The 24,746-nt window shown below is 44.8% G+C and overlaps 1 protein-coding gene across 1 annotated transcript; it reads right to left on the reverse strand.

Moving 5' to 3' along the window:
* Positions 1-113: 113 nt before the first annotated feature.
* Positions 114-15,335, reverse strand: Slfn5 (schlafen family member 5). Its single transcript, XM_041664935.1, has 7 exons — positions 15,012-15,335; positions 14,720-14,859; positions 11,545-11,610; positions 8,790-9,817; positions 7,494-7,616; positions 2,728-3,436; positions 114-2,448 (listed from the first exon to the last, which is right to left on the reverse strand). The coding sequence occupies exons 4-7, from the start codon at positions 9,787-9,789 to the stop codon at positions 1,650-1,652; spliced, it is 2,631 nt and encodes an 876-aa protein (XP_041520869.1). The 5' UTR covers positions 9,790-9,817; positions 11,545-11,610; positions 14,720-14,859; positions 15,012-15,335; the 3' UTR covers positions 114-1,649.
* Positions 15,336-24,746: the final 9,411 nt, after the last annotated feature.

Below are 24,746 nucleotides of genomic sequence, written 5' to 3' on the forward strand. Positions count from 1 at the left end.
GTGTGTGTGTGAACACTTAACAAATATCCCAAAAACCTGATTGTCATTGTCCTTAAGGGAAGGAAAAAGAGAGCAATAAGATGCAAAAGAAGAAAGAATAATTCCATTATAAGTGCAATAGTTTATGTCTTTTATTTAAAAAAATAAAGCTTGAAACAAATATGACAGTGAGTCAGTACTTCAAAATTCTATGTGGTAAAAATCTATTTTGTGTAGTTTTCAAATCCCCCACTCACTATACATCAACATTCACTATGAAATGCTTATCCGGGATACAGGTTGATAAAAACTGAGAAAGTGATTCATAAAGCCATTATATTCATAAGCAAAAACACACCCAAGGCAAGATCCCATCGAGTATTACATGGTACAGAACCTAAAGTCATCAAAAGCAAAAGCTGGGTACTCCCTTTGGCATCAATTTCCCTTCCCCAGAGTCAAATACTGCTACCAATTTTTAAGATACATTTCCAAAAATCCTTTATGCGTCTACAAGCAACGACTCAACTCTGGAAGCATAGGATAGACATGGTTTTGAATGATGCTTTGTTCACAGTACAAAACATCTTAGAGATGGTCCCACACAAATGTGATGAAGATCTCACCTTTTCTGGCTCCATGATGTGATGGATGCTGTGACAGTCTGCAAATTACTCCCTTCCAGCCATCTGAATCAACATTACTATTGTTCTGCATTCTGCTACGAGAAGCAAAACCCTATCCTTCCACCCAGAAATCTTTGCACATGTGTAAGTTCTCTGTGAGAGTAAGTGCCTTAGAGAGGAATCTCAACCTAAATTTATAAGCATTCAAGCTTCTCAGGGTCATTGCTAGACCCTTCTGGAAGTACAGTACACAGAAGTATTTCCCACTAGATGGCACGTCATCACTCGGGCTGGTTATGCCACACTGCTGCCCCCATAAGCAATCACTCTATGTATAGGAACTATTTACACTCCTGTGCCCTTCCACCTATTGCATTCTTTGTCCTACTTTCCTTTAATCTTGGAAATTTTCTGTTATGTATAGAAAAGAAATTTTTGAAGCAAGGTCTCACTAAGCAACCCTGTCTGGCCTGAAACTCGCTATATTAACCAAGCTGGCCTCAAACTCTCAGAGATCCACCTGCCTCTGCCTCCAGAGGGTTGGGATTAAACTACCAGGTATAGGAACTTTAGAGGGGGAAAGAAACTAAATTATGACCTTTGCTGCCAGCATTTCCCCAGCATATTGGTTTTTGACCCTTTTGTCTTTTTGTTGTTGTTATCTGTTTTTTAAGACAGGGTTTCCCTGTGTAGCCCTGGCTATCCTGGAACTCACTCTGTAGACCAGGCTGGCCTTGAACTCACAGAGATTCACCTGCCTCAGCCTCCCAAGTGCTGGGATTCAAGGTGTGCACCACAATATCTTCCCCCCCCACACACACACACAAACACACACAACTATAAGAGAGAAAAAGATCTCAATGCCAGCTAATTACCCTGGTCTATCTTACTACTATCTGAATTCTTTGCACTTGTAATCGAGGAGAGTACATGACTTGGCAGGTGGCTGTACGGGAAATGTTTTGCTGTGTAAATGTTGAGATCAAAGAGTTTCCAAGTCATCCAGAGGCCAGCCCTGTCTAATTGAAGACTGGTATCTTCTTATCAAAGCAAAACCTTTATAATGTACAGATGGGTTCTTGCCCTGGAAGCCAGGCAGAGCAGAACATTGTGAAAAATGTCTGTCTCCGATCCCACTGGAATGATCCCAAACACTATGCTTCTTTCCATGCCTGAAAATTGGTGAACACCAGCCAACACGATGTGATTCCCCAGATTATCCAACTCCTCCCTGACCTGCACTGCTACACTGATCTGAGACATGGTCCTCCTCCTCAATGCTAGGAGAATCTTTTCTTTAAATTTTACTACATCTTTGGCTTTGCTGCAAAGAACAGCAACATCCCTGGGGTAATAGCCAGACCCCCAGAGACACCAGCACTTCTCTGCTACAAAGATTGCCATCTGCTCCAAATTCAAGTAGTCAGTTATCTCTAAACTGCCTGTGACACCTGGAGTCAATTCAAGTTCTTGGCCCATGTTCAGGGCTTCTGGGGGGACATTTGGGGGAGGACTGTCTCTGATTTGCTGCATTATCTCTTGTAGGTAATTGACTATGTTGTCTCCATTGCGGAGCATCCTACTGAGCTTCAAAACTGGCTCCTGGTGCTGGAGTTCAGGGAGGCCACTGCAACACAAGTGGTTGGTCTGAAAATAATCCAGAAAAACGTAGAGAACTCCTGGACCATCTCTCCCTCTCTGGATGATGGATTTTGCCTTTGCATACCAGTCCCCATCTTCAGTTCGGAAATGCTGAGCTTCATCCACAACAATGTGTTTAATGTTAGCAAAGGTATCTCTCATGAAGGCTGTCCGTGTCACTGCCTGGCAGATGTTTCTCCGGCTGCAAGTGTAAGAAACACAGTCAGTGAGTTCGAGGCCAGCCTGGTCTACAAAGGGAGTTCCAGGACAGGCGCCAAAGCTACAGAGAAACCCTGTCTCGAAAAACCAAAAAAAAAAAAAAAGAAACACAGTCAGGTTTCTTCAGCCAAGAGAAGTAAGTCAACCTAAACTATAGTTACAGTTCCTGAACATGGTTACTACAACCCAGAGCTTAGCCTGTGAATGCCACACTCACTAAAATTGCCCAACAGAAAGAAACGAATGGAGTCAGGCTACATACCTCACAAACCTCTTCAAAGACTGGTTCTCACAGATGTAGAGAATGTCGTCAGCTTGACATCTAAACACATTCCTAATCTTCTCCATGATCCTGAGGGCCAGAGTGGTCTTCCCCGATCCAGGTGTGCCGTGAACAAACAGCTCTCTGTTCTTGCAAAGATCCTTTAAAAGTAGCTGGTACTGCTGGTCTGTGAGTAGCGTCACCACCTCCGAGTGAAACTCTTCACTTAGGAAGGATCTGAACCCTAACGAGACGATCACAAGGGATTGCAACAGAGCTTCCATCTGCTGCACGCTTGTGAAGTTATAGGATTCAGGGTAAATGGGTGTTTCTACGCTGGCCCTTTGTGTTTGGCCCAGCTGCAAGGCCAAGGGAATGATGCCTAGTCTCCCAGTGTATCCGCCCATGTTCACCAGCTTCTGCTTCAGGGTCCGGGAGACTGTCATAGAATACCTCCTGTACGCCAGATCCAACTTGTTGCAAATGGTGTACAGGATTGGGACATTGTTTGGGGAAATCAGAAGAGCATCACAGATGACACCCTGCTTCTTTTGAAGACCCAGGTCCACAGCCCAGCTGTGGGAGAAAATCAGTATCCCTTGAGAGACAGAGCGCATTTCCGTGTTTATTAAGTTTCTGAGTCCTCTGTGCTCTGAGATGAGGTCCTTGTAGAGCCATTCTGGAGTATATGTAATCCTGTTGGGTGACACTAGGCAAGGAAAACAATCCAAATAAGTTAGAGACTCACAGGACAAGCTAATAATCACAATGACGGTGGGAATCTTTCTGGAATAAGCACTCTGACACCAATGAGCGGGGAAGAGAGGAGATGTCACCAGGATGGCTCCTGAAAGCCTTCAGATCCCAGGTCTAATCCATACGTGCATTTTATACTCTAAATTACAAGGTGGAGTAGGCAAGCATGGAAGATTTTACAGAAGGGTACAGGGCTGTCAACAGGATTTTAAGAACCATGACCTGTGTTTCAGCTATTTCTCCAGATCATTCTGTTTCAGGTAGTAAGCAAAGTCATCCTTGGCAAACAAGCAGTACAAGCAGCGCCTTAAGTAAATAACTAAATAAGTTGATAAATCAGTATCTAATAATTGGTCTTTTCCACTTTAGTCTACTTCATCATTATATGATGTAGATCCTGCCAGCCTTTGGGCCCTACCATGTGTCAAGGATCAGTTTTATGTTAGTAACAAAAAGATAAGCCATCCTGTGTCTGGGGAAGCCCATAACCAGTTGTGATAGACACAAACAACTGAGTACAAAGTAGCAAAGGCAGCAAGAAAGAGCCCCATTAGCACTGTGTGAACATTAGTGAAAAATACAGCTTAGCAAAAAAAAAAAAAAAAAAAAGCCAAATGCAAGTCTTTACAAGTCTTTATGGGAAAAAAAAAGACACAGCTCAGCTGAGCCTCAGAGGGTGCCATCTAGTTGGCCAGCAAAAGGGTGTGGGACTAGAGAGATAATAAAAAGAGAAGCATGAGCTGGGAATTTTGACACAAGGGTTTAATCCCAGGACTCAGGAGACAGAGGTGAGCAGATCTCTGTTGAGTTACAAGCCAACCAGGGCCACATAGTAAGACTGTCTATAAAAAGTAGAAGCATGTATAAATGTGGAGGCAACAAACACCACGGCTCGGTCAGATAACTTCACCCAGTTTGTGTTTCCAGAAGAGAGAGACCAAGAGAGGGGGATGGTGGTACAGGGAAAGCATTCAAGGAGCCGTCTGGACACTTGGCAGAAGCCACATGCTGACCGGCGTAGGCAGCAGAGCAACACCTGCCACGGGTTAGGAGTTAGGGCAGTTTGGTTATAGGAGAGGCAGCATGAAGGAGGTTTCCATTGTGAATGCTGGAACTATTTTGTGTGTTGACTGTGATGGTGGCTACACAAAATGATGGGTGTGCCAACATCCCAAATTGCACCACAAAAATGTCTACCTCAAGGGGTTAATTCTGATTTTTAAGTCTTTAAAAAGATTTTTATATGTTGTATGTATGCGTATGTATAAAGATGCAAGACACCTATAAAACTTTTTGGATGTATACTATTAATAAATGATGTATACCTATTGGGTACATATTATATGTATTTGAGTCTCTTAGAATCTGGAGTGTTATAAACCCTGACTGGAATCTAACACAAACTATAGATACACTTCAAAAAAATCAAATTCACACTTGGAAGGCAGAGGTAGGTGGATCTTTGTGAGTTCAAGGCCAGTCTGGTCTACATAGTGAGTTCCAGGACAGCCAGGACTACATAGTGAGACCCTGTCTAAAAACAAAGACAGAAACAAAAAAAAAATCAAATTCAAACCAAAATTTGTGTTTCAAATTCAAGGTACAAAGTAGAACCAAGGTTATGTTCATGTTTCTGTGTCTTAACTGTCTGAGTGAATGTACAATGAACACTCCAAAAGATAGAATTTTGAACAATTAATTTTTTTTCTTTTTAAAAAAATTGATTTATTTTTTATGTACATGGGTATTTTGTCTGCATGAATGTCTGTGTACTGTGTGTGTACAGTGCCTGCAGAGGCCAGAAGGTGGCGTCTGATCTCTTGGCGCTGGAGTTTCAAATGTTTGTTAGCCTTTCTGTGGATGCTGGGAATCAAATCAGGGTCCCTGTAGGAGCAGCAAGTGCTCTTAACTGCTAAGCTGTCTTTCCAGTCTCTGAACAATTAATTTTTAAAGTGCTTACACAGAGAAATATGCAGATTCTAAAACAAAATGGGAGGTTGTCATAACAGGAGATACATCTTGGTGATGCTTAGTTAACTCGATACACAGACAGCTTGGACGCACCAATAAAGTACATCTGGGCTGAGAGAAATACTAGACTGGACCCAGTAGTATCCTGCTACATTTTTTCTACTGTTATTTTAATTTGACATTGTGTTTGAAATAATTAACCAATGAACTAAAGAAATAAAAGATCATGAATACAGGAAAAGTTACTTAAAATTATCTTTTCTCTTTGCATTAATACATTTATTAAGTAAGAATTTAATAAAACCATAAGTTTTTCCTGCATATGGGCAGATCACCATAAGAAATTATAATCATAAAAGAACACACTCTAAAAATGGCATTAACATATAAAATAACAATGTTATAAAGCTTTGAAATGATTGGGACATATGCCATATTTCATTGATTGTAAATGTACTTCAATGTTTCACTAGTCGCATATCTAATAGTTTAATTAGCAATATTATCTTTCAAGGCTAATAAAATGATAATAGGTTGTTAAGCAAAAGTAAGAGAGAAGTTGTGTATAATCAACCAGGCAATCCATGTTGAACTATGAAAAAAATTACTATTGTAAAACTGACAATTATTTCCAAATCAGCTCACTGATTACATATATTGGCCATTAAAAGAATATCGGATTCTTCTCTTTTCTTTTTGATATAACAAAATGCTTCTAAGATTCTTCTAGAAGAAAATCACCATGGTAAGACCACATTGATGAACATGGGACTGGGCACATATTTTGGATTGCACTTTGGCAATGTTTATCTAAATGAATAAACAATCATTACTGCTCAGAATTTATCCTTAGAACACATTAATTATGTATAGAAAATGTGTATCATTCTGCTTAAAATAGAAAAGGTGCCAGACTTGTGGCACATGCCTTTAATTGTGAGTTCCACACCAGCCTGGTCTACAAAGTGAGTTGCAGGTCAGCCAGGGCTATACAGAAAAATCCTGTCTTGAAAAACAAAAGAGAGAGAGAGAGAGGGAGAAAGGAAGGGAGGGAGGGATGGAGGGAAAGAGAGAGGGAGGAAGAGAGGAGGGAAGGAGAGAAGAAAGATGAGAAGAAAGAAATAAAGAGAAAAAAGTTTGTTCAAAATAAGGGAATTTGAAAAAGAAATGATGGCAGAGCATTTGTGGAGTTTAGTTACCTATTTTATTTGTGTGGTAGTTATACAAGTTTCATGGTACAATACTTATTAAATTGTATCGTTGTTCTATGTCCTGTCTGTATGCATAGTGAAATAACTAAAACAAAGAAAAAATCCATGTTTAGAAACACTAGAATGTTTAGAAACATTTTGCAATGAAAAAATCAAGACTATCCACGAACAGGGTCATGACGAGATGTGCCTGAACATGGTTTACACTCAGCCCTCTGCTTGCACATAGCAATTAATGAACACATTTGTAGCAGCCTCCATGATGACACACACCTTTAATCCCAGTAGCCACAATGACACACACCTTTAATCCCAGTAGCCATACTAGCTTGCCATAGAAACCAGGCGGTAGTTTTGCACCCCCTTAATCCTGGAACTAGAGAGGATTATAAAATGGGAGGAGACAGCTCTCAGTCTCATTCTGAGGTTTCCTGGGGGCAGGATCACCTTTTTTCAGACTGAGGTCGAGGTAAGAGCCAGTGACTGGCTGCTTTGCTTTTCTGGCCTTCAGGTTGAACCCCAGTATCTGTCTCTGAGTTTTTATTAATCATGCTTCGCCCATTTTCCCTGCTATGTTCCATTCTGTAACTATATTGCGATGTACTTACCCATTGTGGTAGCAGTTGTAAGCCATCACGTGGGTGCTGAGAATCAAACCAGGGTCCTCTGAAAGAGCAGCCAGTGCTTTTCCCTGCTAAGTCATAGCTCCAACCCCTCTCTAAACTTCCCCATGAATAGTTTTACATGGACATAAAAATCAAGGGTTTTTTTTTTCTCTAAATATAAGAACAATCAACATGTCTTTTGGTGGCCAGAGATGACCATTACCTGGAAAGTAATCCTTCTGCAATTCTTCCACACTCTTCAAGTTCTTATGTATGTACACAGTCTTGCTGCGGGGTGTGGTGTGTACAGTCCTCGAGACGACCATCTGAGGAAAACTGGAGAGATCTGAGGAAACAAGAGTGGAGTATACAGAGGGCAGATCCTGCTTCTTAGCTGAGCCACGTTGACTCGAAGCTGGGATCTGTGGATATTTGCATCTCCAGCACAGATGGAATGGAAGCCAAGCCCAGGTCCTCTGCAAGAGCCACCCATGCTCGTAACTCATATTGAAATAAAATCTTGTATATTTTGAGAATGCAATTTTAAGTATATGTGAGTAGAAGATGAGAAGGTCAGTGGGGGTAGAGTGCTATGCAGTTCTAAAATGGACCCTTTTGTTTGTTTGTTTTGTTACTTTTGAAGTTACCATTGGCTTTCTCTCGTCTAATTTTGTTTTATCTTTCCTTGTCCAAAGCTTATGCCTATCACATCCCTGTTCTCTAGCCTACCATTTATGGTCCTGAAATGGGAAAATGGGGAAATTGTGGTTTGTTCATGAAAAACTCAAAGAAAGCATTAAGAATAATTTTTGTGGGTTGGGAGATGGCCCAGCAGGTAAGAGACTATTCTTCCAGAGGACCTGGGTTCTGTTCCCAGCACCCACATGGCAACTCCCAACTATCAGTAACTCCAGGTTCAGTGGATCCAATGCCCTCTTCTGGCTTCCACAGGCACTGCACACACATGTTACACAGCTATCATGCAGGTAAAGTATCTATATATGTAAAATAAAATTAATTTTTTTCTAAGACTGCTTTAAACATGAGAAGAGGAAACTGTCAGGAAGTTAGAAAAGACACAGCTATTGGTGTAGAAAAGGGGTTTGCTGAATAATTAAATACAAGCTGGTCATCAGAAAGGAAGAGGTTTCACCACACACGGGAAGCAAGCAGTGCCAAGCATGGTGGTTCACATCTGTTGCCAACACACTTGAAGGCTTCAGCAGGAGGGTGTTGAATCTGAGGCCAGCCTAGGCTACCCTGCCTCAATTAAACAAGAAAAGAAAGAATGTCGAATAGAAGTAACTAGTTCAGATTGCCCCTGCACCAGCCTCTAGTGGGACTGCCATTGTGGTGAACACACAATATTCAAGATGAGCAGTCACGGGGAAGGACAGTGGCCCAACATCTATAGGAATCAATCTCTTTCCCCAAATACCACAGAATTACACATCTCCTTTTTCTTTCTGCCCTCCCACCCCCGGGCAAACATTCTAATATTTCAGTCTTGTTCCCTCACCTGAGTCAGTTTCTATCATCCAAGCTGCCCAGTCCTTTGTGGCTAGCTGCTTCTTCTGATTGTCCTTCATCTCCCAGGAGTCAGGCACTTTGGCAAACGCTGCACAGCAGAACTGTCCCACCTTGATTGCACAGACGTACCCATGGAGAGCCCCCTTATCATACACTTCAAGGACATTGATGTCATATTGCACTTTGTGGACTTGTGAGCAGAAGTGGTGGACAGGCATCTTCCTGATGCAGCCATCAATAGTGGCCCGCAAGGTGGAAGGATTTACCTTTTCCTTTTCACATCCAATGACTTGATGGGTCTCATCATGCACACCGAGAAACACATATCCTCCTTCAGAATTGGCAAGTGCAGAAACACACTTGGGGAGTTTCTCTTTAATGCCCTGGGAAAGGTCTGCCGAGAACATTTGAAATTCAACGTGTGGGGACTCTGTAAAGCTGAGTGTTTCCAGGTACTGAAGCTGCTGTTTACCAAATAAATCAGAAGCTAAGATCATCTGATCATCAACCGCAAGTTCCTGTGGATTTAATAAGTTGGGATCATCGACATTCCCACAAGCCCGAACCTTTCTTCGGAGGAATAGTAGGGCTTCTAGAGAATCCATGACCTCAGTAGATGTTCCACGTCTATGGTACAGATTGGAACACAAGGTGGCGAGCCGCACACCTGAGGCTGCCACGTTCCATGAATTCACAAATAGTAAAAAGAGTTTTCCCTGCAGCATCTGATCTACATGATTTCTGAACAATGGCGGCAGATCCAGGCCCTCTCCATCACTCTCATAATGGTAGTCTTCATTCTCGATCTCAACCTTGACCACTCCCCCGCCAGAATTCAGCAGAGCACACACTGCTTGCGAGATGGCCTCATTCTGTCTCATCTGCTGCGCAGGGTCCATTCCCGCCCTTTGCCTAACCCCAAGGGTGGCTTTTCCTCCATCTGTGATACATTCAGCAAAGCTCGATTCTGGACCTTCCAAGAAATTCATCTTCTCAACTGTTAGTTGAAATGTTTTCCTGAAAGGGGGAAAGATAGAACCATTAGGACAGGACAAGAATGAGGAGGCGGGAAAGCAGATGTAAGGACACCTTTCTGAAATTGGCCCTTTATCCCTACACAGCCTGAGGCCAGCTTCATGAAAGAAGCTAAGTCTGTGGGATGCCCATTTTCACCACAGAACTGATCACAAGTTCATCCTGATTTTGCTTTCTTTTTAAACTTTAGTGTGTGTGTGTGTGTGTGTGTGTGTGTGTGTACACACATGTCACAACGCATGCATGTGGAGGTCAGAGGACAGCTCTCAGGAGTCAGTTCTCTCCTACCTTGTGGAATCTGGGGGTAGAACTCAGGTTGCCAGGCCTATGGGCAAACACCTTTACTCATTGAGCCATCTGTGAGGCTCACTGTGATTTGGGGAACTATTTTGGTCAAGTTCTCTGAGTGGCAGCCTCTTGGGTCATTTGCAAAACCCAGGAAATTTTCTGGTAGTACTTGTGGGCTTCAGGTAGGAAGCTTGCTTAGCCAAATGCAATCTCTGCTGTACGCTGATTTTTGACACTTTTCTTGGTCCTTTGCCTCTCTCCACTGATTGAGAATGGGGGATTTTTAAGTATATTTTCTTAACCCAATCAATTTTGTTAGGAATTTGTCATCATTGCTATTGAACAGCTCTGATCCAGCTGTTTTCCTCTGGATCATAAAGTTACACACACACACATATTCACACACAGAGATAAACACTGCATGCCCACATACAGAGTATCCATGCAATGCAAATTTGATCAGGGAGATTGAAACAGAATGCTTACAGCTATACCTGGAAGAATTTGGAGTTCTCTAACTCATAAAGAAAATCAGTTACTATTTGGAACAATGAGGACATCTGTTTGATGTATACTCTAAACATTTAAGAAGCAGGTTTTTCTAGCCGGAAAGTGGTGGCACACACCTTTAATCCCAGCACCCGAGAAGCAGAGGATCTCTGTGAGTTCGAGGCTAGCCTGGTCTACAAGAGCTAGTTCCAGGACAAACACCAAAGCTATACAGAGAAACCCTGTTTCGAAAAACAAAACAAAAATAAATAAATGAAGGAGGAGGAGGAAGAAGAAGAAGAGGAGGAGGAGGAGGAGGAGGAGGAGGAGGAGGAGGAGGAAAGTTTTTCTAGATGTGCAGGGTATTTAGACTTACAACACCCTGAAGAGCTGTCTATCATTGGGAAGAATAAGAAAAGAAGTATCTCTCCACCCGCTTCTCATGTCTCCAACCTTTCACCCCAGACTCTACAATCTGCATACCCTCAAGAGGCTGTAAACCAGATAGATGACTTTTTGGATCAAGATAGATAATTAACCATACCTGGTTTTATTAGTGACCTATGATTATTTGTCTAAATGGACACCAGTTTAGAGAGAACTGCAAATTCATTGATCTGTAAGGCCAGTTCTGCCCTTCAAATCTCATTGTTATGAGCAACACAAAAAAAGAGATGGGGATAAAAAGGAATAAGCTGGTCCTAGCAAGGACTCCACAATATGAGAACCACTAACAAAACTCAAGTACCAAACTGAAAGTAGATAGCTACAAACCCAACGCAAAGAAAAAGAATTCAGAGTCAGTGCCTGCTCACTACATCAATGCAGAACCAACAGTTTCTAGCAAATGTGCAAGATGATCTATGGGTCCTCACTGGTCAAAGAGGCGCTGTGGGCACTCACCTGGCCAAAGAGGCTCTGTGGGCACTCACCTAGCCAAAGGCTGGGATCTCGAGCTACAAGTGGTGGCACAGCGTCTTGTTGGGACCTCTCAGGAACTGTGAATATAAGTTAATAAGAGCACTCACTTGAGAACGTAGTATTGGTTCTGCACTCACTATAAGGGATTCGGCCATCACTTGCTTTGGCTAGAACCCAAAGACAGGCAGGGGAGTGGGAAAGCCTGCTAAAGAACCACAAAGGAAGGCTTGGGTGTGGTCTGACTGAGATTGTTGTCGGTGGGGAAGAGGCAAGCTGCTAGAAAGGGATCGTCCTTCATGATTAGTTTGGGGAACACTACTGGTTTTCTGAGTTGGAAGTGGAGGCAAAATTAGGGAAGTTTTTAGCTATTACCCAACGAGCTTTTGAACAATCGGGGATTGTGGTCTAGTTGCTACAGAGTGTAGTCAAAATCGTATTCTCTCTTCCTCTCTTTCTTCCCCCTCCCCGTGTGTGTGTGTGTGTGTGTGTGTGTGTGTGTGTGTGTGTGTGAATATTCTTCCCACAGTTTGGGCAGACATTTCATATAAATGACATTAAATGCATAATATAGAGAGAAAGGGATGGAGAGATGACTCAGTGAAAGAGTACTGACTACTCTTCCAGAGGACCTAGTTCAAATCCCAGCCCCACGTGGTGTCTAACAACTGTCTGTAACTCCAGTTCCAGTGGATCTTGTGCCCTCTTCTGACTTCCAAGGGCACTAATACACATGGTGAACTGGCATGCAGGCAAGTCAAACTTCCAGACATATAAAATAAGTCTTTTTAAAAGTTATTTATTCATTTGGTTGGTTGGGTTTTGTTGTTGTTGTCATTGTTTTCAGACAGAATTTCTCTGTGTAACAGCTCTGGCTGTTCTGGAACTTGCTTTGTAGACCAGTCTGGTCTCAAACTCATAAGAATCTGCCTCCAGAGTGCTGGGACTAAAGGTGTGTGTCACCATAACCCGGCTTAGTTTTACTTTATGTAGCTGGGTGTTTGGTCCACATGTATGTATGTTTGTGCCTAGTACCTGTGGAGGCCAGAAGAGGGAGTAGATTCCTTGAAACTGGAGTTACTGATGGTTATGAACCACCATGTGGGAGCTAGAAATCAATCAAAGTCCTCTGGAAGAGTAGTCAGTGCTCTTAATTGCTGAGCCACCGCTCTAGCCCCAAACAAATAAATCTTTTTTAAAAATTAGAAAAGAAGGCTAGGATCCCTCCAAACCCAAACCCATCCAGCCGCTATCCAAACTACTAGCCACACCTCACACCCAAACCTGCCTATCCTCCTGCAACCTTGGTGGAACTCTGAAACACAGCTTGCTCCAATACTGAGGGGACTTAAGAGGGACCAAGAGCTTGCTACAACACTGGGGTGGGGGGGAGGCAATCTTGACTTGCCTTGTAGTCAGACTGATGATTATCTTAAATATCACCATAGAACCTACATCCAGCAACTGATGGAGACAGAGGCAGAGACCCACATCAGAGCACTGGACTGAGCTCCCAAAGTCCAGTTGCAGAGTGGAAGGAATGAGAATATGAGCAAGGAGGTCAAGACCATGATGGGTTCACTCACTGAAACAGTTTGCCTGAGCTAATGGGAGCTCACCAACTCCAGCCAGACTGGAAAGGAACAGGCATAGGACCAAACTAGTGCCTCTGAATGTAGTTGACAGTTGCATGGCTGGGGCAAACTGAGGGGCCACTGGCAGTGGCACCAGGATTTATCCCTACTGCATGTACTGGCTTTTTGGGATCCAATTCTTTTTGGATGTATACCTTGCTCAGCCTAGATATAGTAGGGAGGGCCTTGGACCTTTCCACAAGACAATGTGCCTTATCCTCTCTGAGTATTAGATGGGGGTACGGTGGGAAGATGTGTGGAGGGAATGGGAGGAGGGGAGGGAGTGGGAACTTGAATTGGTATTTTTTAAATCTAATAAATAAAATTTAAAAAGTTTAAAAGTCAAATTGAATTAAAGGTAACCTATTGTGGAGAAAGAGCCTATTCTCCCTTACAGCTACTTAAGAGCAGGATGGAATCGCCTCAAGGAATTTGAGAGTAGGTTTTTTTTTTTTCTGTTGTGTTTTGTTTCACATTGTTACTAACAAAGATACCAGGGCTTCGAGACAGTTGTTTGGACCCAACAGCACCTACTGAAAGTCCTCCCACCAAGATAATTCTGAAATGGATTTCCGCTTTCTAATGAGCACAATTCCCATCAGCCAGGAAAGCACGTGATCACGTCACCCTCTTCTTTTGTTTGCACAAAGATAGTGAAACTCACCACAAGTTTTTAAATGCCGGCTGGCATTTAAACCCTTCCTTCTGGCTCAGGATGCTGTCACACTAAGCATTTAAACCCTTCCTTCTGGCTCAGGATGCTGTGGCACCAAGCAGCTGCTCTGGTACTGATGGAGCCACAGGAACCCTTAGTTCCCCTCTGCCTGCCCCGCATACACACATACAGGGAGAGGAAGAGGGAGAGAGAGATCGGATCAGTTTCTATTTCCCCGTAAGGACAAACCCAGTTTTGATCTTTTGGGTAGGGAGGGCCAGGCGACTTTTCAAAGACTGCACCCACTTCCTCTTAGGAGCTTGCCTCTGAACCACCAGCCACCACCTCACCCAACCCTTCAGAAAAAGGACCTGAGAAACTACTACAAATCCCTCCCTCTCTCCCCTCCCTTCCTCTCTCACTTCTGCTTTCAGAACTACCCCGTGTTAAAGGGATTCAGAGTTACACTCCGCAGACCTGCTTATTGAAACTGCCTACTGAATTCTACTTAACCCATTGTCATCAGTACTGGGCTCCCCTGAAGGTCAGTCGAACCCTAAGGCCCCCGGGGAGCTTAGAGGCTGCTCTGGTGGCACACCTGACACTATCTCTCCCCTCCACGGGACAGGACCTCACTTGGCCTTCTTCCTCAAGACTCCCGGGTAGCAGATTCAGATATTTGCCCTCAGTGCAGCAAGACAGGTCTTACAAAACTGGGTTTGGGACGGTTTGGGCTCCCCTTCCCAAGCCTCCCAGCTCCGGGCTCCCAGTGGGAAGAAAATTCTGAAATTCCAGGCACTGTCCACTGACTTCCCACAACCTCCGGGGGGCTGGGGGAGCGACCCCGATGACCCTGGGTTTTAGGAAAACTTGTGCAAGGGACCGCAGGGGACCCATTACCGGCCGATTTCTGTCCTCCGCAGCGCGTCTGCCTCCTGGCGTCAGAGCTGAAGTCCCCGCATTCCAGAGTGGAGACCTCTACTCTTCAGGCTCTCGTCCTTATATCAGCTGAGCGTGCTGACATCGCACGGGGTGGGGCACTGTGTAAAAAATAGCCCTGTTCAATTGGACCAGGAACACCCCCCCCGCCCCCACCCCCAAGCAGCCAACAACCTTGGTTAACTTTAAGGGAAAGGAAAGGACTATTTTTTTTTCTTATTTTTCACTTCGAAGGGGCGTTTATAGTTCTTACCGCCACTCAGGGAAGGAAATTTGATGTAGTTCCATGTCCCCCTAGACCTCCCCGACCCCATCTGGGCCTTCTCGGGACACTCCAGACTCCACTGTTCCAGGTTCCCTCTCCTCTTGGAGGTCCCTCGGTTTTTGCTGGAATCGCCACCTCAGGGGCTTCACCTCGCCAAGCGACTGCGATCCTCAGGGCGGAGGGAGGGGGTGATAAAGGCATCGGGAAGAAGTCAAGGCAAAAAATTAAAGATCTCTTTTGTCTCTACTTCCCCAAACATTCGAGGCTGTTGATTCCTCTACTTTTTTCTGCAGGTGCTCTACCCTCCAGTCGCTGGTTCCTGCCTGACACGTTGGCTCGTGGGCTGGGAGCGGGACTTGCTAGTTCGCAAGGATCCAGAGCGGGATATGCTGCAACTTGGGAGGGTGGACGACGACGACTACACCTGGTGCAGCCAAGATCTCCTGATCTTGTGACACTTGGAACTCCTAAAGCGTTGGCTCTGGTCCTGACTCCAACTGTCGCCTCTTCTGCTCTGCTCTTCCTTGCACTTCTTAATATTCTGACGAGCATGTATTTCTCTTCTTACAAGTCTGGGACGCAGGACCGGTCAGCCCTAGAACCGCTGTAGCCCAGGGAAGTCTCTCCTCCCTCCTCCCCTTGTCTCCCATACAGACTAAAGAGGCAGGGCGACGGGGGTGAGGTGGGGGGGGGTGTAGGAGGGGGATTGTAAGAGACTTAAAGCTACTGATAATCCCTCTATTTATTAGGGCTTCTGCTGCCAGCACTTTCCCTCCTTCCCCAGTCAGGAGGCTGCAGTCAGTCAGTCCTGGCCCATGAAAAAAACTCAAGGGTGTCTCAGAGAGACTGATGTTGGGATTCTGTGGCATCGTGACTGATGAGGCCTTTGGGGGGATGGGGGCACTTCGGCGAAAACACCCTGAGCCTGATCAGCCCTTTCACGTTTTTCTTTTGGAAATACAAATATCCAGTTTATTATATTCCCTTTAAAGCAAAAATGTATCTCCTACTTTCCCTATGTGTGGGTGTTCATGTGTGTGCAAGTGTGCATGTGTGTACAGATATGCATGTACATGTATGTGTTTATACATGTAGGCCAGAGGATTTTTGTCATTTGTCATTCTGTAAGCATCATCTACCTTGTGTTCTGAGGTAGACCCTTTCATTGGCCTGGAACTCACCAAGTAGGCTAAGATGGCTAGCCAGCAAGCCCCTGGGATCTGAGTGATAGCGTCTAGGGTTGGAACTCAGATCTGAGCCAGACCTCTTTACCTCTCCTGACAACAAGTTAAAAGTAAATTTTTCAGAAACATGTTTATGATGCTCCTTACAAGGCTTGCCAAAGTAGAATAAAACCTTATTCAGACAAGTTCAAGCAGGAGGATTTTGACATTCTTGCAACATTCGTTTAAATGAACAGTACGTAGCATAGTTAGTGGAAGGGGGAATTAGCTCTGCTTTCTGACCCTCAGAGCACCAAGATTAGGGGCCAAGAGTGTCCTGACATTTCTTCTGTCCCAGTGGGTAGATGTCTTCCTGAGGGAGCTTAGTCCCGCCCAATACTTGATCTGCTCCTGAGGGTACAAGAAAACGAAAGTTACTCAGAGTTTTCTTTCTGCTCTTCCCCCTCAGAATCATCTGGGCAGAAGCAAAAAATATTCTAGAGAGTGCCTGCCAGAGTGCCTCTGGGTTGTCAGACCGCTAAGGTAGTGGACACCGAGGACTCCGAAATTGCCTAGAGAATCTCACACTAGAAAAGCGGAAAGGCTGGCAGTAACCAGAGGAGGAATTTGACACGCATGGAGAGATTTCACACAGTTCTGACTTGTCAGACTTCTTCCAGACAATGACTGATCAATTTACTAGCAAGACCACACCCTGACCAGAACTACTTAACTATGCACACCCTTAGCCCCTGTTTAAGCCTAAGCCGCCTGTCAGTCAGTGTCTAGAAGAAGGACTTGTGGTCACTGGGCCTCTTTATTTGTTCCTTTTCCTAGTGTGGCCACAGTGAGCAAATTTCTCTGCTTGTCACTACTACTTATTTCTACAATTGCTGTCTTAAGGACAGGTGACTAAACTCAACTTATTGGGGGGGGGGGGCGGCGGGTACCAGGGCTCAGGCTTTGTCCCTAAAATCTACCACAGACAACCTTTCATCCACTGAGAATGCATGTTGCCACTGAGAGAAGTAGCTCTCCAAAGACGTCCTCATCCTAGTCCCAAGAGCTGGAAAGCATATGGCCTCTCCTGGCAGGGAATTAAGGCAGTAAATACACACAGAGGCTGTGAATCAACTGCCCTTCAAATACAGAGGTCGTCCCAGTCAAGCATTGGCCAGAGAGATCTTTATCCAGCCCCTCTCCTTAGAGCTCACCTCCTAAGAAGGGGAGGAAGAACTGTAGGAGCCTGAGGGGTCCAGGATACCAGGAGAACACAGCCCACAGACATCAACGAAGCTGGCCTCATAGGGGCTCACGGAGACTGAAGTGGCCATCACTGAGCCTGCATGGGTCTTCGCTATGTCCTCTGAATACATACTGTGGTTAGTTAGCCTGGTGTTTTTATGGAACTCCTAATGTGGGGCGGGGGCAGGATCTCTGACTCTTTCTCGTCTGCTCTTGAGATCCTTTTCCTCCTACTGGACTGCCTCGCCCAACCTTGACATGAAGGTTTGTGCCTAGCTTTACTATATCTTGTTATGCTGTGTGTATTGGATATTCCTGGGAGGCCTGCTCTTTTCTAAAGGGAAATGGAGGAGGAGTGGATCTGGGGGAAAGGGAGCAGGGACTGAAAGGAGTAGGGGAAGGGGAAACTGTGATGGGGATGCATTGGAACATGAGGGATAAGATTGAGAGGTGTAGGGAAGGAGAGAGCAATAAAAGAGGTGACTTGATGGGAGGGGCAGGCATTTCAGGGTCAGGTGCAAGGGAAACTCTCATGATTCTACAAGGATGACCCCAGCTAAGACTTCTAGCAATAGGGAATAGGTATCCTGAACAGGCCATCTCCTGTAATCAGTCTGGTAACTACACCAATTGCCATCCGAGGGCCTTCATCCAGTAACTGATGGGAACAGATGCAGAGATCCACAGCCAAGCAGGCACTGGGCTGAGCCCAGGGAAACCTATTGAGGGAGGGAAGAAGGATTATATGAGCCAGAATGATCAGGATCCTCAAAAGGGAGCCTACAGAAGCAACTGGCCAGCTCATGGGAGCTCACAGACTGTGGACCAAAGGCTAAGGAGCCTACGTGGTACCTGCCCAGGCCCTCTGCATATGTATAATGGTTGTGTACCTTGGTATACTTGTGGGACTCCTGGCAGTGAGAGCAGGCCTGTCCCTAATGCTTTGACTTGCTTTTGAGAACCTGCTCCTAATGCTGGATTGCCTTGCCCAGCCTTAATAGAAGGAGAGGAACTTTAGTCCCAACTCAACTTGATATGCCATGCTTTATCGGACACCCATGGGAGGCCCACCCCTTTCTGAACAGAAGTAGAGGAGGGGTGGATTGGGAAGAGTGGGCAGAGGGGAGGGGGTATGGGAGGAGGGGACAAGGAAACTATAGTCAGGAAGTAAAATAAATGAAAAGTGTAGCTAATAAAAATTAATTTATAAAGGAATGTAAAATAAATAAATTAAAGCCGGGCGATGGTGGCGCACGCCTTTAATCCCAGCACTCGGGAGGCAGAGGCAGGCGGATCTCTGTGAGTTCGAGACCAGCCTGGTCTACAGAGCTAGTTTCAGGACAGGCTCCACAGCCACAGAGAAACACTGTCTCGAAAAAACCAAAAATAAATAAATAAAATAAAAATTAAGAGGTCATCCCTAGCTGCCTATGACAATCAGAAGGATGCTATCAGTACGAGGGAGGTAACACAGTGATGGAGTGGCAGCTGCTGGCCTTGGGAATGAAGAGTGCTGTGCCATAGTTCTTAACTAGAAAAGCAGTTTGAGCCAGCAAAGTGGTTCATCGGGTAAAAGCTCTTGCTGCCAAGCCTACCAAACCCAGTCCAATACTTGGGGCCAATATGGTGGAAGGAGAGAACCAACTCCTACAAGCTGACACTCATTTGCACACTGTGACACACACATGTATAGATAGATACACACACTTAACACGTGCACATAAACCAAACAAATGTAAACGTTTTAATGAAACCACTTTTTACAGCCTTTTCATTTTTTATATAAATTGAAAGGTGCCTCAAGCTTGGGCTAAAGCATCTGTAGTAGGACTTTTCCGGTAAGAGAAAAAAAATCAAAGCCTTGTTTCATTGGAGTCATGGGAGTCTGGGTTCTCTAGGCTCTGGGCTGTCTCTGTATGAAAGTGTAATGTTGGTGACCTTTTGGTAGTTTGTAAGATGTTCCTGATAAATTTTAAAAATATTTGCTTGGGAGGCTGGAAAAATGGCTCAGCAGTTAAGAGCACTGGCTGCTCTTCCAGAGGACCTAGGTTCAATTCCCAGCTCCCATGTGGCCATTTACAGCCCTCTGTAGCTCCAGTTGCAGGAGATCTGATGTCCTCTCTGACCTCAAAGGGCACTACATGTATAGGGTTCACAGATACACATGTAGACAAACACCCATACACATAAAATAAAAATAATATCTCAAAAAATTATATATATATATACACATAATATGAACATGTATAACTAAAGTGGTTTGTCCTGTAATTACACATTTTTAAAAAGAAGTTCACACTCGAGCAGATGAGGGAGGGGGACTTGATCGGGGGAGGGGGAGGGAAATGGGAGGCGGTGGCGGGGAAGAGGCAGAAATCCTTAATAAATAAATAAATTTAATAAAAATAAATAAATAAAAAGAAGTTCACAAAGCTAAAACTCATTAACTTAAGATATGATTGGATTAAAGGAGACTGAGGTTTTGATTTAGAGCCTGGAAGAGAAAATGCTTCCAGCGTAGTGAGGGATTTGAATCGGCATGGGAGTCGTCCATGGCGCATTAGAAGGCACAAGGAGTGGGCTCGAGAAGGGACTGTCCCTTCCTCGTCCTTCCAGTCACTTTCCGCACACACGATGCTTTCTTTTGCTCTGAAGTTGAGAAACAAAACAAAAGGTAGACCCTGTAACAGCTGGAGAAACTTTCAACTTCTCAATAATAAGGAAACCAGCTGCTTAACCAGCATCCTTCCTGTGTATGCCACAGCCACTGAAGCCCAAGAAGCTGCCTTGCTGATGCAGTGCTCAGAACCGTTTTAGGGCAGTGGGAGACTGTTCTGTGTATACTGCAATGGCAGTGTTTGTCAAAGTCCACAGGCCCCACGACCTAGGGTGAATCCTAGCACAGTCTTTGAAAGAGTATGCTGTGCCATTGTAGGCACGTCAGCTGTCACAAGCGTGCCCCTGTGCAGCAGGCACCCCTGCGCGGAGACAGAGGTATGCGGGGAGTCTCTGCACGCTATACATTATATACATATACACCCTTATATACATATACATGAACATCAAACTGCTGCTGAGGGCTGGAGAGACGGTTCAGCGGGAGAGGGCATACTGCTCTCTCAGAGGACCCCAGGTCATTCCTCACCCTCGGATGGGTCACAACTACCTGTGAATTCAGGTCCTCTTGCAGGTGTATATAGTGTACCTCTTTCTCTCTCTCTCTCTCTCTCTCTCTCTCTCTCTCTCTCTCTCTCACACACACACACACACACACACACACACACACACACCGCCTTCAAAAAATAAGTAAAACTGCTCCAGATGACAGTCATTCATCTTGAAGTTGTGGAGGGGGTGCACACACTACTCAAAAGTGAAGCTTCTTCGATGTAGCCAAGAGTCGTCTTATGTGTGCTGTAGGCACTGAAGATCAGGAGCCGACCTTGGTGGCACAGTGCTCAACTAAAGAGCGTGCTCATGTTGATGGAGGTGTGGAGTGCACCACAGTGCTCTGACATGATGCTTTATTTAGTATTTTTAGGGTTCATGTGAATCAGTGGGGGGTTCGGGTTTTAAGTTGCAGGTGTTTTTGGGAAAGAAGGGGGAAGGAGCAAGTGGGGGAGAAGGAAAAAGAGATAAAAGAAAGAAAAATGGGTAAGGATACAGTTAAAGCACAATCTATACAGGTATGAAGATGTCACAGCTGGCCAGCAAGATGGCCTAGGGATAAAGGCACTTACATCAAAGCCTGATGACCAGGTTTCAACCCCTAGAACCCATATAGAGGTAACAAATGACTCCACAATGCTGTGGGAACTCCTTTAGCCTTTAAGATACTGGCCCACTCTGGGTGTGGCCACATGTGCTATATAAACAGATGTAAAAAACATGCGCAGCCTCTTGGCTGCTGGATTCGGTTTCTGTTTCCTGCTCGTGCAGAAGACTGTCAGTCTGGGAATCTACCCCTAAATAAGAAACCCTTTACTGTACTCCATTCTGAGCTAGTGTGGGACTGCTTTATTGTAATCGTCTACACCACAAAGTTGTCTTCAGGCCTCCATATGTGTGCCCTGACATTCACACACACACACACACACACACACACACACACTTATATACATATACAGACCTTTATTGTTAATGTTTATGTTTAGTACGCATGTTTTACTCACATGTATGTGTGTGTCTCAGATTCCCTGGAACTGAAACTAGAGACCGTTGTGGTTTGCCCAGTGGGTACTGAGAAATGAATCCTGGTCCTCTGAAAGAGTAAGCAGTGTTCTTCACTGCTGAGCCACCTCTACAGGTCATAAACGGCTTTTGTTTTTATTGAAGTGGAGTACACATGTGTGGGTGACTGTGCATCTGGGTTTTCTTGGTTTGAGGTTTTTTGGGGTTTTTTTTGGGGGGGGGTGGTTTTTGGTTTTTGGAGACAGGGTTTCTCTGAGTAACAGCCCTATCTGTCCTAGAATTAGCTCTGTAGACCAGACTGGCCTCAAACTCACAGAGATCCACCTACCTCTGCATCCCAAGTGCTGGGATTAAAGGCATGCACCACCGCCACCCAGCAAGACTGTGCATTTGTATTGCGCATGCACATGGAAATCAAAGAAGCACCTCCAGTATTTCTCCTCAAGAATCGTCACCCGGTTTCATTTGTCTGTTTTCAGATTTTTAAAACATTTATGTTCTGAGACTGGAGAGACAGCTCGGCAGTTAAGAATATTTGTTGCTCTTCCAGAGGGCTCAGATTCGATTCCCAGCATCCACAAAGTAGCTCACAATCATCTATACCTCCAGTTCCATGGGATCCAACACCTTCTTCTGTACTCTGTGGTACCCGGGAAACACTTGGTGCACAGACATACCTGCAAGGCATCCGGGCACGTAAAATTTAAGAAAGGTTTTTTTTTAAAAAAAAAAAAAAACATATGTGCATCTGTGTGCTCCTACTTAAGTTTACGTGCACTACATGAGTGCTGATACCCAAGGAGGCCAGAGAGCATCACACCCCCCTGGGAATCAAAATTACAGTTTCCACCATGTGGGTGTCCTGAGATGCAAATCCAGATCTTCTGCAAGAGCAGTAAGTGCTCTTAATTGCTGAACCATCTCTCCAGTTCCTGGCTTGTTTTTCCCCCCACAGGCTCTCTCACTGAGACAAAGGACTCATCAATCAGGCTTAGTTGGCTGTACAGCAAGTCCTAGAGATTCATTTGTCTCTGCCCCCAAACAGTGCTATCACAAGCATTTACCACCACACCCAGGTTTCTAAGTAGACCCTAGTGATCCATTCAAGTCCTCGGCTTTACCAACTGAGTTATCTCTCCAGCACCCACCTCCCACACAGCACACTTTTTTTTTTTTTTTTTGGTTTTTCGAGACAGGGTTTCTCTGTGGTTTTGGAGCCTGTCCTGGAACTAGCTCTTGTAGACCAGGCTTGTCTCGAACTCACAGAGATCTGCCTGCCTCTGCCTCCCGAGTGCTGGGATTAAAGGCGTGCGCCACCACCGCCCGGCCACAGCACACTTCTTAACAGACTCACACAAAGATGTCTCATCCAGTGAGAGGCAGCAAAAACCAGATTCAGGGCTCCCTTTCCTCTGGAAGTCTGTTGGCTTTCCCTGTCTCTTCTTGGACTGCTGACAGGAAGTTCACACTAAGGAATGCGTTCGCTCTAACTCCTCAAAAGATGCGATTTGTCCAACCAGCTCTGGGTAGGCAATAATCTCGTGAGACTGAAAACGGGTTAGGCTGTGAGTCTACATCTGATGATGTTTCATATGAGGAACTTACGGTACCCACTCACCCCGTGAATGTGAGGAAAGGAGCAAAATGAGAACCTGGGCAAAGGTCAAGCATGCCATTTAGTGCTAATTAGTGTATATTTGCAAAAGGGTTGCACCCCAGTGTTGACTTTCAGCCTTATCCTGTCTGAATAACAGATCTAATAAGCACTATTGGAAAATAAGCCTGTGTCAGGAGTCAATGTGAGGTTCGTTGCTGCAGAAAAGATCTGAGAAACTCATTCATGTTTGCACCTATTCTCTGAGAGCAGAAGGAAACACTGCCTTAAGATTTTGCCCACATCCTGACAGTACAACATTCCAATAACCAATTATCAATCAGACAATATCTCTGTCTCTTTCGCTCTGCCCCACGCCAGCTGATAACACATGGATATCGGACAATTTTATTTATTGCACCAAAATAATTTAATTATTGTATTGAGGACCAAAAATCTAAATGTCACTTTCTAACCAATGTTGATGTCAGAAGCGTTGTTTGTTTTAGGCAGGGTCTTGCTATATAGCTCAGCGTGGCCTCAAACTCGTAATCCTCCTGCCTCTGCTCCCTGTGTGCTGGTAGTTCAGATGCGGCATGACATCTGGCTTCAGAACTGTTGACCCTTCGTTAACTGTGGGTAGAACTGAGACACCCTGGAGTGATGAGATGTAGCAACAGCTTTCTGTGTTTCTGTGTTTTCATTTTATGCTTCTGGGTGCTTTGACTATGTGTAAGTCTGGACATCACATCTCTGCAGTGTTAAGACGAAATGAGTTCCGCTGGGGCTGGAGTTGCAGACAGCTGTGAAATATCATGTGGTTGCTGGGAATTGAACCTGGGTCCTCCGGAAGAGCAGCCAGTGCTCTTAGCCAGCTCTCCAGCCCTAGTGTAACATTCTTAATCATTCCAGGAAGTTCACATTAACAGATCTCCACAGTGCACTGATCTTGTGTGCCTAAGCATAATACACAGAATATATGTTCTTTTTTTTTCCTTTTATGGATGACATCAGTTTATGTTTTTTTATAGAGTTCAATGGTAGAGCTTTTCTTTTTTCTTTTTTTTAATTTATTTATTTATTAAGGATTTCTGCCTCCTCCCCGCCACCGCCTCCCATTTCCCTCCCCCTCCCCCGATCAAGTCCCCCTCCCTCATCTGCTTGAAGAGCAATCAGGGTTCCCTGACCTGTGGGAAGTCCAAGGACCGCCCACCTCTATCCAGGTCTAGTAAGGTGAGCATCCAAACTGCCTAGGATCCCCCTGTTGTTCCCTTGCAACACTACAACTCCCAACATCCCTCTGGACTCCAGCGTACGGCAAGCGCGGGACACATTTCCCAGAAGCCTTTGCATCCTCTGTTAAAAGCAAGGACAAGCCACAAGTTCGCCCCTTTTTATTATCCCTTCCCTTTGTCCCTTCCTTTCACTTTTCCTAGTGTGTTTTCCCCTCCCATTAAAAAGTGTACCACGTGGTACCGCCGCGTGTCTGTGTCTTTTCCCTGCGTAATCGTCTTTACCCCCATAGGACAA

The sequence above is a fragment of the Microtus oregoni genome, unplaced genomic scaffold (genome assembly GCF_018167655.1).
Source record: "Microtus oregoni isolate MIOR12 unplaced genomic scaffold, Mior012 000015F_ref0000493, whole genome shotgun sequence".
NCBI classification, from domain to species: Eukaryota; Metazoa; Chordata; class Mammalia; order Rodentia; family Cricetidae; genus Microtus; species Microtus oregoni.

Excerpts from the sequence above, each read along its gene's own strand:
- Slfn5 (XM_041664935.1), bottom strand. The coding sequence starts at position 9,789 with ATGAATTTCTTGGAAGGTCCAGAATCGAGCTTTGCTGAATGTATCACA. Across the intron at positions 3,437-7,493 it reads GCAGAAGGATTACTTTCCAG|TGTCACCCAACAGGATTACA; the intron begins GTAATGGTCATC and ends TTCCTTGCCTAG. Across the intron at positions 2,449-2,727 it reads TCTTTGAAGAGGTTTGTGAG|CCGGAGAAACATCTGCCAGG; the intron begins GTATGTAGCCTG and ends TTACACTTGCAG.